Source organism: Pseudoliparis swirei, chromosome 18, assembly GCF_029220125.1.
Source record: "Pseudoliparis swirei isolate HS2019 ecotype Mariana Trench chromosome 18, NWPU_hadal_v1, whole genome shotgun sequence".
Classification (NCBI taxonomy): domain Eukaryota; kingdom Metazoa; phylum Chordata; class Actinopteri; order Perciformes; family Liparidae; genus Pseudoliparis; species Pseudoliparis swirei.
In genome coordinates this window covers 4,459,668-4,474,444 of record NC_079405.1, presented here as the reverse complement: position 1 = coordinate 4,474,444, position 14,777 = coordinate 4,459,668, and the positions used below count along the sequence as shown (strand labels likewise).

The window sequence follows — 14,777 nt, the reverse complement described above, 5'->3', positions numbered from 1 at the left end:
ATGTCTTTTGATAGCCGCCATCTGTCATGCGTGGGAAAAACATCACTAAAAGGTACGTCACTGCACAGAGAGAAGAGGGGAGGGGGACGCACAAGTCAGAGAAGGAGAGAGAGAGATGCAAGTCAGAGAAGTAGAGAGAGATATAGATGCACGTCAGAAGGAGAGAGAGAGAGACGCAACTCAGAGACGGAGAGAGAGAGACACAACTCAGAGACGGATAGAGAGAGAGAGACGCAAGTCAGAGAAGGAAAGAGAGAGAGATGCAAGTTAGAGAAGTAGCGAGAGAGAGAGATAGAGGGAGAGAGAGAGAGAGGCAAGTCAGAGAAGGAAAGAGAGATGCAAGTCAGAGAAGTAGCGAGAGAGAGAGAGCAGTGAACTGGACTGGACTGAACTGAGTCAGAACTCTAAAAACTCGGAGTAATCCAACAGGCTGGAGTTGAATATCGTTTGGCGTTGCTGAGAATGATTCTCCACGGTGATGAAAGTCTTGCATCAGCTCGTCAAACAGACAGGAAGCAGGAAGCCGAGACGAGATGCCGAAAACGGTTCAAGACGTATTTCGATCCGCCGGTGAAATGCAGCCCGGCTCAAAGCTCGTTATTTACCTTCCCAACAGATTCTACAAGGATGCAAAAGAAGAGGAAAAAGAAAAAAAGAAGAGGAGAAAGATAAAGGACCTGAACGCTCACGCTCTCATTTATGTTTGAGAAACATGAAACAAAATGTTATCTTCTCCACCGCGGTGCCAGTGAAGAGGATATAGAGGAGAGTTATAGCAACAGATATATGAAGGTCACCCTTCAAAGGCCCCGAACCCGGAATATACCACGGCGGGACAGAAGGGAAGTGGGCCGCATGTAAAAAAGTGGCATGTTTATCCATACGACTGTAAATAAGAGAGGGGAAAGGATTATCGGCTACGAGACATTGTATAAATGTAGTTTGAGGAAATTGCCTATAAAACTCCTGAGCTGCAGCTCAGCTTTTATGATTTTACACAGACGGAAAGCTGGGGTTCGAGATAGGCCAATCCCTCCCGAGGCTGGGTTAATTGGCAGAAAATATCTAAAGAAATGTTTCGGAAAAAAAGCTTCTTTTTTTTAAAACCTTCTTTACTGTAGTCACATTTGTGCTCGGCGGAGAAACGCTCGCGCAGCATCCCCCGGGGCCCCTCCGGTTTTGTCGTTTCCGCTTCCAGGCGAGAGACGATGTGTTCCTCCGCTGACCCCCGGAGTGCGAGGCGCAACTCAGCACGACTTCGTCAGATCGGCGGTGCCGCCCTCGTACTCCTCGTCGGGAGTTTTAGGGACCCTTTCCGGAGCTTCCTGGATGCTGGTTAGCGGCCATGGGCCAAAGAACTTTGGGTGAATGAGAGCGTGCAGGAAAAAACTGAAAAGAGTAAATGCCTAGATCGCACGGCCACAGAGCACGAGCAGGCATGTTAATGGTGGTCCATTGAAAAAAAAAAATCTTTTTTTACCTGAATGACTGCTGAGGACATTTAACAAGAATAAAAACAAACTGTGCTTGTTTGTATTTATAGAACAGTTTTTACATGACGCTACGGTACGTTTGAAAACCTCAGCCGGTCGCGGTGACTTTGTGCCATTACTATCTAAATGTTGTTTTACACACCTGAACCTCCAGCTGGCTGATTTAAGCCCATGAGCTTTAGCGGTTTCTCGCCGCATCGACCTTTTTTTAAATTTCCTACTGCTGAGGTGGATTTCTGTGGATGCGTTTCCTTTTATCTGACACCGTCAGCACCGAAGTGGGGTAAGTGGGGTTAGGGGGGGGTTATATGGCCAACTTTCAGGTCAAAGGGCAACAGTGCACATTGACCTGATGATTGGTGACCGCTTCATTTCCCACTATGATGGATGGTGGCTTTTGAGAGAAAAGCGGATAAAGAAACACGGCGAGATAAATGGAGGAGATAAAGACAAGCGTAGAGGACGAGGGTAGGAAGGAGGTGGATGTCGGGCTCCCCCCCCCCGAGTGTCCCCTCACCTGCAGTCTCCTGAAGGGTGCCGCGCCAGCGACGATGTGAGGGTGGATGCCCAAGATCCAGTGTGGACCGGCAACTCCGTGTCCCGGGGACTTTTGGTTCTCAGCGGAGCGAAGCCGCCGCTTCGGTTCCCCGTCAGCAACGGCTGGTTGTTGTCAACATAAAGGGGTGAAGACGTCCGAGATATAGAGTACACATTAAATAGTTTTTATTTTTTATTTTACGTGGACTTTTCTCTAGGTGTAAAACAACCCCGCTTAAAAAAAGCCACGCCAACCCTTTCCAACTCAGCCAGCTAACGCTGACTCAGCTCATCCTCATGCTAGTTATCGTGCTCCTGCTAGTTATTGTGCTAGTGCTCTGCTAGTTATCGTGCTCCTGCTAGTTATTGTTCTAATGGAAGAAGGGGACTAGTGCTCTCTAGTCCCCTTCTTCTCTCCTTCCACTGTTCCCTCTGTCGCGATTTAATCAATCCACGACTACGCGTGCAGGAAAGACCTGCCGTACTGCAGGAGGATTTTAGTTGAACTTCAATCTGCTTTATTCAACAGAGTATTACACGAGCTGAATACGTGTACACGGGTCTGGAGGAAGGGCCTCCGCTCGCTCCATTCCTGACAGACTGAAATTCCCAAAGATTAGTTATGCATATAAAGTCTTTAAGAGCATTTGTGATTGGATGCGCATAATAAGTAGGAGGCGGCCTGTGGTTTAGACTTAGGAGCCTCATTGGAGCACAGGGTGTAGTCCAGCCCTCTAGGCCCCACCCAGGTCTTCTCCAGCCATCAGCAGTGTGTGCATTTTGTTTCTCATTTCAGTGTACATGGCGTTAATTGATTCTGCTTGAAGAGCTCATGTGCGGGACAAAGACACGATTCACTTGTTGCTTTTTGAAGATTCTCTACCGGGCTCGGGAATCTTTTAAGATAGTCGTATCTCTTTCGGGATGGGACGAACTAGCTAGAAGGTCGTTCCCAGGCTATTTGCAAAGGGCCAGTGTAGGTGTGTGTGTGGGGGTGGCAGAGAGAGAGCCAATGTGTATGTGTGTGTGTGTGTGTGTGTGAGGTGTCAGATAGGGCCTGTGTGTGTGTGTGTGGCCAAGACAGGGCCAATGTGCTCAGTGTTCCACTATAATTCTAAAGTGTCTATATATGACGTATTTTCTATTAATCTATTTCTACACCTCACCCCTCCAATTACATTTACGTCATACAATTTCACTCTTACACGAATGCTAGTGCTTGTGCTATTTATCCTGCTAGTGCTAGTCATTGTGCTCGTTGTCGTGCTAGTGTTCGTGCTAGTTATCGTGCTAATGCTAATGTTCGTGCTAATTATCCTGCTAGTACTAGTGCTTGTGCTAGTTATTGTGCTAATGCTAGTGTGTGTGCTAATACAAGTGCTTGTGATAGTTATCATGCTCGTGCTAGTTATCGTGGTAGTGCTATATATATATTCAGTGTCTATATTCTTACTTTTACTTAACAAAGATATTTGTGTAATTTCAGTATTATTATTACATTATTATTACATGTCATTTGGCTGACGCTTTTATCCAAAGCGACTTACAATCCTGTTACATTCATTCACTGTAGACGCAGCTACAGGGAGACACTCAGGGTTAAGTGTCTTGCTCAAGGACACATCGACTAGGGCGGGGATTGAACCTCCAACCCCCTGATTGAAAGACGGACCTGCTACCCACTGACCCATAGTCGCCCAGTATTGCTTTACCAGAGATGAAGATGTAAGCTTATTGCAATTTTAATAATGAGACCCCCCCCCAAAATATTGTGAAGATAATCCAAATGACACAATCAAAGACTGGAATATATATAATAAGTGTGACATCACGAGCATAACGATGCTGCATATGAACTCCGGCACCTTTGACAAGATCATTCTGAATCAGCCACATAGGAAGAGATCAAACTCAAGTTTTAAACATGTTTTTAATTCAGCATAAGCTTGTTAGACAATGTTTAGTTATGTAACACGAGTATTGTACCGAATGGAAATAAGCAGTTTTTCTACATGCCTGTGAGCGTAATACTTTAATTCCAGTTCATGACTTCTCTTTTGTACCCACGCTTCCATCATTTCAACCAGTGAGATTTCGGGCAGTCAGATGATCACACAGGTTGTAAAGGTCAAAGTTGGCCTGTAAACTCAGACGGATGTCTACAACAGACAGTTAGATATCTGTTGTAATGCTTCCCTGTTACTTTCTTCCAAAATATACCCCCTAAAAAACTGTATCATGTGACTCCTTGTGTTTCTTGTCCACGTGTTCCCAGCTCTCATCTTTTAACTCGTGGCGTTACCATAGTTACCATAACTGATGGCCGAATGAAAAAAATAATACAACATCCAGTTCGTAAATAAACGAGAATCTCCCTTAAATTGCATTACACTGTCCTTGGATAGTCTCATTTAAAAAAAACATCAACACTGTTACAGAGTCCACGTTACAAAATAAAAATGCAGGTTAAATTAGTACAGTGGCCGTTTTGTAACTAGTAGTACAGTACGTTCATTCATAAGTATTCACATTCAGTGCATGGATGACTCTTGAAATGTACGAGTCCACCAAATGTCACCAGACCGCACTCGAGATTGAATCTCGGTTGTTAGCGGAGACGCTCGTCCAGGAAATGGCGCTGATCGTCTGGTCGAGGTTGAACAAGCAACATCCACGGTGACCATTAGGGCGCCGCGGCTGCCGCAGCGTTGACCGAGTGTACATTCCGACATTTACATTTAGACAACGGCGTACAGCCACAGTTTACATCATCGTATTTATTCACGGCTGATGGGATGTTAAAATGCTCCAGAAGAAAAAGGAAATATAACAATAAACCTCAGTTGCGCCTCAGGGTCGTTCACGCTTTATCGGCGTGGAAGGATAAGATGAGATTCCGTGTGCGCGGTGGAAGGGCGAAGTAGAGATAGAGGTGGAGAAACATTACATACCATAACCTTCGCCATCGCTTTGTTTATTGAAAATACACAAAGATCTTCATCCTGGCCTCCGCCCACTCATCACACTGTGGAATATATGTGCTGTAAAGTTGTGTTTTTCGTTAAGACGCATGCCAATAGTCCATAATTATAAGCCTGCCAAGGCTACCAGCCTTTTAAATTACGGAGTTATGAAGTGAACACAATATTCCACACTCTGCTTCTCCAGCTCGTATTTTACATTCTTACGATCCGATAAGTAAAAGTGGTTTTTTAAGTGTTAAAGACACACCATCGAATCTTTTCACGAATCCAGATGCGACGTTTCCACCCAACAAGGCATGACAAGATATTTACGTGCGTCCTCATATTTCGATCATAAAACAACATTAATATTTGCATTAAACTCCAAATATGTACCAAGTATTAAGCACGAAAAACAAGTTTTGATGGGACACAGTTAGCACGACTTAGAGATCAAATACATCACGGCGTGTTAACTGTAATACAGACATGTGCGATGTAAATCGCCCTTTGAATCAGAACCATGTAGGGTATTCATGTGCATGTAATAATGCTCAGTGGCGTCGCCCCCTCTGTCGATTCATAGCCGATGGCGGTTGGTATGGCGGCAGCCTTTTAGATATTTTCATTGTGCGATTGTAGAGTTTTGCTTTTGAGGTTTCCAGCTGTCGTTTGTTTCATCTCGCTGTTGAATAATGAAACATACATCGGGCATTTCCAGTAGATAAATGCAGATGATACTCTAAAATGTGTCACAAAGAAGCATCTTTTCCTTAAAAAAAAATTATTATTATGTGGCGCAATCTTAGACGATTGTACCTTAAATTTTTTTCTTTTTCTTTTGATGTGTAACTGAGGTTTCAAGCTGTCGTTTGTTTTATCTCAACTGTTGAGCCAACAATGAAACATGCACCGGGCATTTCCAGTAGATAAATGCAGATGATACTCATACTACATTTACAGTACCTGGGGCAGATGATACTCTAAAATATCTTTTCCTTAAAAAAAATTTAGTTAATGTGGCGCAATATCATCTTAGACGATTGTACCTTGATTTATTTTTTTTGCCTTTGATGTGTAACTGAGGTTTCAAGCTATCGTTTGGCTCATCTCAACTGTTGAGCCAATAATGAAATGAATTTCAGTAGATAAATGCAGATGAAACTCTAAAATGTGGCACAAAGAAACGTCTTTTCCTCAAACCCCCCCCCCCCCCCCCCCGCCCCCAAAAACTGTGCAAATACAGATTCTGTAATGTGGCGCAAGATGATCTTGGACTCATTGTACCTTTTGTAACATCAGTTATCTGTACGACCGTGACCCCTCCCCCAACAAAGTATTTTCCGTCACCAAAAATAAAATCGTTTTCTGCAACGAGACAGTGAAAAAAAAAAAAGAGTTGAGATTCCATTTTGAGACACAACAGAAGGAATCTTACATTCACATTGTACGGGATGAGAGAGAGAGAGAGAGAGGAGGCTGGCGACGCTAATAAAGTGACGCTCATGTGCTTTGTGATGCGGGTTCACATAGAAGATGTCCGTCTCTTACTCCGCAGAGCGCGGCGGACGCAAACAAAAAGGCGAGGCGGCCCACGCCGCGTGAAATAAAATGACGTGGCGATTGAGGTTAAATTGAGTCCTGGGTAGAATACATGTATGAAGACCCCCCCCCCATTACACTCTCAGTGGGAGCTGCCATACCATGAGGATGTTCTCTAAGCCCTCCCCACCTGTCCGGGTACCCGCCGCCGCTCCTTCCTTCAGCCTGCGGAAGCCCTTTCCCCCGGAGATGACGGCGGCGGAGACCACCCTGTCCCTGCGGCCCCTGTCCCGCTCACAGGGGCGCCCCCGGACCCACATCTCCGGGTCGTCGCTGAGCTCGTAGATGGAGCCGTCTTCCACGCTGTGCTCCAGAGACTCCAGGGAGGAGTCCGACGCCTCGTCGCCGAGCGCCGTCAGCGGCCGCCCGGGCAGGCCCGACGTGGAGCGCAGCTTGTACTGCAGCAGCACGCCGCGCCCTTTGCCCCGCCCCTCGCCCTGGTAGGACTGCTGCAGGGACTCCTGGGAGGAGGTGTCGCTGCGGTCCTCGCCCCCGAACGCAGAGTCCGGGCCGTCCCCGACAGAGTCCCTCTTCAGCAGCTCAGGGGACAGGCCGCTGCTGGTGGCCACCAGGAAGTCCACGGGCCCACAATGAGCGTTCAGAGAGACCATTCCCTTTCCTGTGGGACGCAGGCAGAAAATATGTATTGTATATATAAACATATTATGTGTATAATATATTTAAATATTATACAATATACAGGACTGTCTCAAAAAATTAGAATATTGTGATAAAGTTCTTTATTTTCTGTAATGCAATTAAAAAAACAAAAATGTCATGCATTCTGGATTCATTACAAATCAACTGAAATATTGCAAGCCTTTTATTCTTTTAATATTGCTGATTATGGCTTACAGCTTAAGAAAACTCTAAAATCCTATCTCATAAAATTTTAATATTTCCTCAGACCAAGTAAAAAAAAAGATTTATAACAGCTGAGTGTTTGTCAAGGCTCAGGAAACCCTTGCAGGTGTTTCGAGTTAATTAGACAATTCAAGTGATTTGTTTAATACCCTACTAGTATACTTTTTCATGATATTCTAATATTTAGAGATAGGATATTTGAGTTTTCTTAAGCTGTAAACCATAATCAGCAATAAATCAGAATAAAAGGCTTGCAATATTTCAGTTGATTTGTAATGAATCCAGAATGCATGACATTTTTGTTTTTTTAATTGCATTACAGAAAATAAAGAACTTCATCACAATATTCTAATTTTCTGAGACAGTCCTGTATACATATAAAAACATATATATAAATAATATATATAGTATTTAAATAAATGATATATATACACATAATATATGAATAGTATACAAAATATACTGTATATATATATATATTATATATACATATTATATATATTGTATATATATACATATATTATACATAAATATTATTTATATATATAAACATTGTATATAAATATTTTATACAAAATATACATATAATATATTTTTTTAACTATATATATACATATAATACATATATAAACATATATATAAATAGTATATATAGTATATAAATATATTATATATAGACATACAATTTATAAATATTATATATATATATATATGTATATATATAAATATATTATATATAAATCTAATTATCTATATATAAACGTTGTATATAAATATTATATATATATATAATTATTTTTTAAATAAACATATATACATATATATATAAATACATTTTATATAATAATATATTAAAATGATCCAGAGAGGCAATACATACTGCTCCTGTACTGGGCTGAGGTCATGTCATTGTCAGTCATACTTAAAAGGGATTATGACTTGACTCTTGGATCATACTCTATGTCAGTTGCCTGTATTTTAAACAGTAATACTAGGAGCTAAAGTGTGTTCTGTGTTTACATAATATTCAATGAACTAGCTTGGAAAAAGGGGGGCCATGAGGTTAAGTCGGTACAAGGGGAAACGAACGACCTCATTCACTAAAACGCTGGCAGGCAGTTTTCTGAAATTACCCTGCAACATAATATATATATATATAAATATATATACACTACCGTTCAAAAGTTTGGGGTCACTTAGAAATGTTTTTATTTTTCAAAGAAAAGCACTGTTTTTTCAATAAAGATAAAATGTATCAAAAATACACACTATACATTGTTAATGTGGTAAATGACTATTCTAGGTGGAAACGTCTGGTTTCTAATGAAATATCTCCATAGGTGTATAGAGGCCCATTTCCATCAACGATCACTCCAGTGTTCTAATGGTACATTGTGTTTGCTAATCGCCTTAGAAGACTAATATCTGATTAGAAAACTCTTGTGCAATTATGTTAGCACAGCTGAAAACAGTTATGCTGGTGATATAAGCTATACAACTGGCCTTCCTTTGAGCTTGAAGTTTGAAGAACAAAATTAATACTTCAAATATGAATCATTATTTCTAACCTTGTCAATGTCTTGACTATATTTTATATTCAATTTTCAATTCATTTGATAAATAAAAGTGAGTTTTCATGGAAGACACGAAATTGTCTGGATGACCCCAAACTTTTGAACGGTAGTGTATATATATATATATATACTTGCTGTGATTCCCAGAGCCACAAGAACAATGTGAAGTGCGACCTGAATAGTGGACAGCGCGGAGTCATCTTCCATCACGAAAAACAAGAATGTAACGCTCAAGCGGACCGTTCAATCACAGTACCTGTTATTTTGGGGATGCCCTCGAGTTTGGGAACTGGAAGAGTGATAATTAAGCCTTGGGCCGTGCCCACCCACAACAGCCCCTGGCAAATCAGCAGGCTCGTGACTCGCATGCTCTCTTGACCTGCGGAAATAGAAGAAACAAACACCGACAAATGGATTTTCGAGCACGATGACTAAACGTAAACATACTTTGATTGTCGGTTATCGGTGTCGGCTTTGGGTGAGCGTTAACCTCTTCTGTATTTGACGAGCTTAACGCATGCAAAGCACGGCCACCCAGGGCTCTGGGTTTCATAAAATTGTTGGAATTTTTTTTAATGGATTTGTCTACTTGCTCGTGACCCAGTTGAAAAACTCTCAAAGAAGCACAAAGTATTGTGTAAGTATAGGAACAAGACTCCGAGAGGTGGTTGTTATGTTTTCTCTGCTTGAGATCGAAGTGGTTTTGAGATATCGCGCTTCAAGGTTTTTTTTTACCTCCCACTGTTACAGCCAATCCGATATGCAGGGAAGTTCTCTGTTATTGGTGAAGAGACAGACTGAAAGGTCCAGAGACTTCAGACATCATAATCCCTCTCAATAAATAATGCCCTACGTGCCCATGGTGCACACACACACACACACACACACACACATATAGGGGTAATTGAGAACTGTTGAGGGTGAACACAATACAATGAATGTTTTTTTTCAGTCTGAAGGTTAGTGTGTTCGTTCTTGACCCTAACAAATCAGATCCGACGTTGAGTTTTGAGTCGCGGCCCAAAACCGGATCAGGTCTTGAATCGGGGCGGGGTTCTTGTACGATTGATTTTTAGGGCTCTGCCATATAGTTTGAAGTTCAACCCTAAAATCAACATTGCAATTCGCAATAGAAGATAAAGTGAAGGCTGCGTTGGTATCATGCTATTTGGAGAATAAGTTTCCAATGGATCTGACTTATGGGATCTAAAAATTTCCAAAATCCTAAAGTCTAAATCCCTACGTGTTTTTAGCTAACGAAATATGCTACTTCATTCCATATTTGATGGCGTTTAGCCTTCATGGTCAAGAAACTGCTGAGCGGGGCGGTCCAGGAGAAGGGGCAAGTATATATATCAACCGTGACCAATTATTTTCAACGGTTTCTACTTCGAACACGTCTACCTGTCTCTTGGACCCCATCCCGACGAGCCTGCTTAAAGACGTTTTGCCTTTAATTGGCGGCTCTCTATTAGATATTATCAATGTGTCTCTGCTAACAGGCCACGTACCACACTCCTTCAAGGTGGCTGTTATTAAACCTCTCCTGAAGAAGCCCACTCTGGATCCAGAGGTATTGGCTAACTACAGACCGATCTCTAACCTCCGCTTCCTCTCCAAGATCCTTGAGAAAGTGGTCGCAAATCAGTTGTGCGACTTTCAGCATCATAATAGTTTATTTGAGAAATTTCAATCAGGATTTAGAAAACACCACAGCACCGAGACGGCACTGGTGAAAATTACAAATGACCTCTTAATGGCAGCAGATAAAGGACTCTCTGTCCTGGTCTTGTTAGACCTTAGTGCTGCATTCGACACCATTGACCATGACATCCTGTTACAGAGACTGGAGCAGTCGATTGGCATTTCAGGCACGGCACTAATTTGGTTTAAATCTTATTTATCAGATCGATCTCAGTTTGTATTTGTAAACGATCACGCCGATAACCACCAACGTTAATCACGGAGTTCCACAAGGTTCTGTGCTTGGACCAATTTTATTTACCTTATACATGCTTCCTTTGGGCAATATTATCAGGAAACACTCCATAAACTTTCATTGTTATGCAGATGACACTCAACTATATTTATCGATAAAACCAGAGGAGAGCAACCAACTCTAAAATTCAAGCATGTCTTAAAGACATAAAACATGGATGACCTGCAACTTCTTGATGTTAAACTCAGACAAAACCGAAGTAATTTTAATCCGCCCTGAGCACCTCAGAGATCAATTATCTGGTGATGTGCATTCTCTAGACGGCATTGCCCTGGCATCCCACACCACTGTAGAGAATCTTGGCGTTATCTTTGATCGGACTTGTCCTTTAAGTGCCACGTAGAGCAGATCGCAAGGACTGCATTCTGTCATCTACGTAATATTTCAAAAGTCAGGCACATCTTGTCTCAAAAGATGCAGAAAAATTGGTTCACGCTGTCACATTTCGAGACTGGATTACTGCAACTCCTTATTAGCAGGCTGCTCTAATAAATCTCTTAGGTCCCTCCAGTTGATCCAGAATGCTGCAGCTCGTGTTCTCACTAAAACTAAGAAAAGAGATCACATCACTCCTGCACTAGCTGCTCTGCACTGGCTCCCAGTAAAATCAAGAATCACTTTAAAATTCTTCTTAACCTACAAAGCCTTGATTGGTGATGCTCCATCATATCTTAAGGAGCTTGTCGCACCATATTGCCCCACTAGAGAGCTACGCTCACTAAATGCGGGACTACTTGTAGTTCCTAGAGTCTTACAAAGTAGAATGGGAGCCAGAGCCTTTAGTTATCAAGCTCTTTATGGAACCAGCTTCCAATTTCAGTCCGGGAGGCAGACACAGTCACCGCTTAAGAGTAGACTTAAGACCTTCCTCTTTGACAGAGTTTATAGTTAGGGCTGAATCAGGTTTGCCCTGGTCCAGCCTTGATATGCTGCTATAGGCTTATAGCTGCCGGGGGACGTCTAGGATGCACTGAGTACCTTTCTCCTCTTTTCTCTCCTTAAGGAAGAATGTTCATCTCTCAATCACACGCTACTAACTCTGCTTTCTCCCGGAAGTCCTTGACTTTACGCCTCATGGGGTCATCGGACCCTATGAGACGGCATAGATCCTATCTGCCTGATGGATCGCCTGGGTCGTGGAATTCCTGCTCATGACTACGCGACTGTCCTGGTGAGACTCCTCTCACTCCTCCTCCCCACCGCCATCTGCCTGATGGATCGTGGAGGTCTCCATCGTGGAATATGCCTACTATGAACTATTCATACACTCTGTCATATTCATTGAATGTATTTTAACTCTAAATCTGTCCTTCTGTACACATTACATCTATTGCATCTGTCCATCCTAGGAGAGGGATCCTCCTCTGTTGCTCTCCTGCAGGTTTCTTCCCTTTTTTTCCCCCCTGAAGGGTTATTTGGGAGTTTTTCCTGGTCCGATGTGAGGTTTTGGGGCAGGGATGTCTATGTGTACAGATTGTAAAGCACTCCGAGACAAATTTGTAATTTGTGAAATTGGGCTATACAAATAAACTGAATTGAATTGAATTGAATATATGCAGGTTCATAAAGGGTCAGGCCTCATTTTTTGGGTCCAATCATAGTTCTAATTGGATGAGATTGGTTTTGGTTCTTCATGACGTTCTCTGTTAATGCGACAAATCAGGTATTTCATGGTGATTTCCCTCCCGTTGCAGTGGGCGGTGATCTCTGGCAGTCATTTAAAGGTGAAAATATAATGTGATGCAAGCTTTGTGTTTTGCGTTGTGCAGCTCTTCCACTGCGGAACAGATATTTTTTTGTGGCACTGCATTAGTGATGTGGGAAGAATAGAATCACATTCTTATTATACATGCACATCCTTTGTTTACGCTTAACAAAAGGACTCGGGAAAAGAACCCAATGTTTGGCATGGATTTATTTTTCCATTCCTTCTCTGGCCGCTCAGCTTTCAGCTCCCATTGTGGCCCAGTTATCTATACAACCATTTACCATAATATCCACGGCGACCGTAATTGAATTACACCAGCGTCACTAAGAGAACGCTCATTCACACGGGTCGCTGTATTTACGTGTTCGTTCTGCGTCATGACTCTTGCTCAGATTATGACTATTGAAGTGGCTCAACGGGGTCAATCGCCCAATATCACAAATTATGAATTTGCCTCAGCGGCCCACCAGGCAGGAGGCATCAGATACAGCCGGGTCCAATGGACCCTATGAGACGTGAAGTCACAAGGACTCCGGGGAGGAAGTTAGAGTTAGTAATGTGCAATGGAGAGATGAAAATTCATCCATAAGGAGAGAGAGAAGAGGAGAAAGGTCTATATAAGCCTATAGCAGCATCTCGAGGGGCTGGACCAGGTGAACCTGACTCAGCCCTAACTATAAGACTATCAAGAGGAAAGTCTTCAGTCTGAAGACGTGGGCGCCAGGTTTTGTCTTGACAGAGATAAAAGAGGGATAATGACGAAGCCACTTTGAGATTCCGGAGTCGTAGTTCAATTCTGACTCCGCCTCTGTGTGTCGTTTTTTATCGTGGAATCCGTTTTTTTGTTAAAATAAGATGTCTCCAAAGATAAATGTTTCCCTGTCATATGTCACTGAGGACTTAATTTTGGAGCATTGTTTTTTTCCACCCCGAGGATAGAGCCATTAAAGGCATGAAATCTCTGTGTTTTGTTTACTGCACTGACCCCCCTGTTAGTATAAATCCAATATTAAGTGAAATATCATTACTGCATGTCCTGGCATAAGTCAAGGACAAACCTCGGGGAGCCGGAACTCATTGATGGAAGGAATCTCTCCGTATTTCATGTGCAGTATCGAGTGTAGGGGGGATCCTCTTTTCTCTTGTGAGCTCAACAAATCTCAACGTGAGTCAAAGATACCCTTTTGCTCGTGTGGACCCTGAAGATATGAGCAGGCGAACCTCAGCGCGCCACCCTCTCTCTGGGATCTGCTGCATATTTCAAGGGGAAGCGCTGGTTGCGAAGAGCAGATGACCTCCGGGTCACGGGTTTCCTCCAGACAACACAGCCATCGGAGTCCTGCTCTGCTAGAACACTCCTTTTGAACAAATAGGTCTAAATATTGTGTGTTAGTAGATGAAGTGGTACCACAGCGTTGAGTATTCTTTGCTCTTTACTCAACTCACGAGAGAAAACCTTTTTTTTGTATTGTATTAGATGAAGTGGTACCACAGCGTTGAGTATCAATCACATCCTGGTGTGACTCAATGGGCCCGGGAATGAAGCTAGCCGAGTTTTAGTTTAGAATAACTTCAGTGTGAATAGCTGTAATGCTAAATGTTAATCTTTCACTATATTGTCATCTTTAGTGGTTAGTTGAATGAAACACACAATTTAAATAAATAAGATAGACATAATTGTATTTCTATTCAAATACTGATTAAGAAGATTATATATTATAATCTGTTTTATATTAGAGAAGTGTCTGTCAAATTTCAACTCATATATCTAAAAAGCGGATAGGTGAGTGTGTGTGTGTGTGTGCCGCCGTGTGCATAAACAATCACGCAGCAGCAGAACACTGGTGTAAATGGGACCTGCAAAAGCGACAAATGCTACGGTATGCTATATTGCTAACTAAATTTACCATCGTTTCCTAAAATGATAAACTGTTATCAAAGCGGACTGCAAAAGGAGTGTGTGTGTGTACAGGGGGTAGGATTTTAAAGCGGATGAGATAAAAAGCGGAAGGGCGAAAGTGTAACAAAAAGAAAGAA

General features: G+C 42.3%; 1 protein-coding gene across 1 annotated transcript in view; it reads right to left on the bottom strand.

The window, feature by feature from the left end:
- Positions 1–3,941: 3,941 nt before the first annotated feature.
- arhgef10la (Rho guanine nucleotide exchange factor (GEF) 10-like a) overlaps positions 3,942–14,777 on the bottom strand; it is a 119,903-nt gene continuing 109,067 nt past the window's right edge. Inside the window, exons 25-26 of the mRNA XM_056436584.1 lie at positions 9,290–9,464; positions 3,942–7,214 (exon numbers count right to left, since the gene is read on the bottom strand). Of these exons, the coding sequence (XP_056292559.1) occupies positions 6,670–7,214; positions 9,290–9,464 (720 nt within the window). The 3' untranslated portion in view covers positions 3,942–6,669. The remainder of the gene's footprint in view (positions 7,215–9,289; positions 9,465–14,777) is intronic.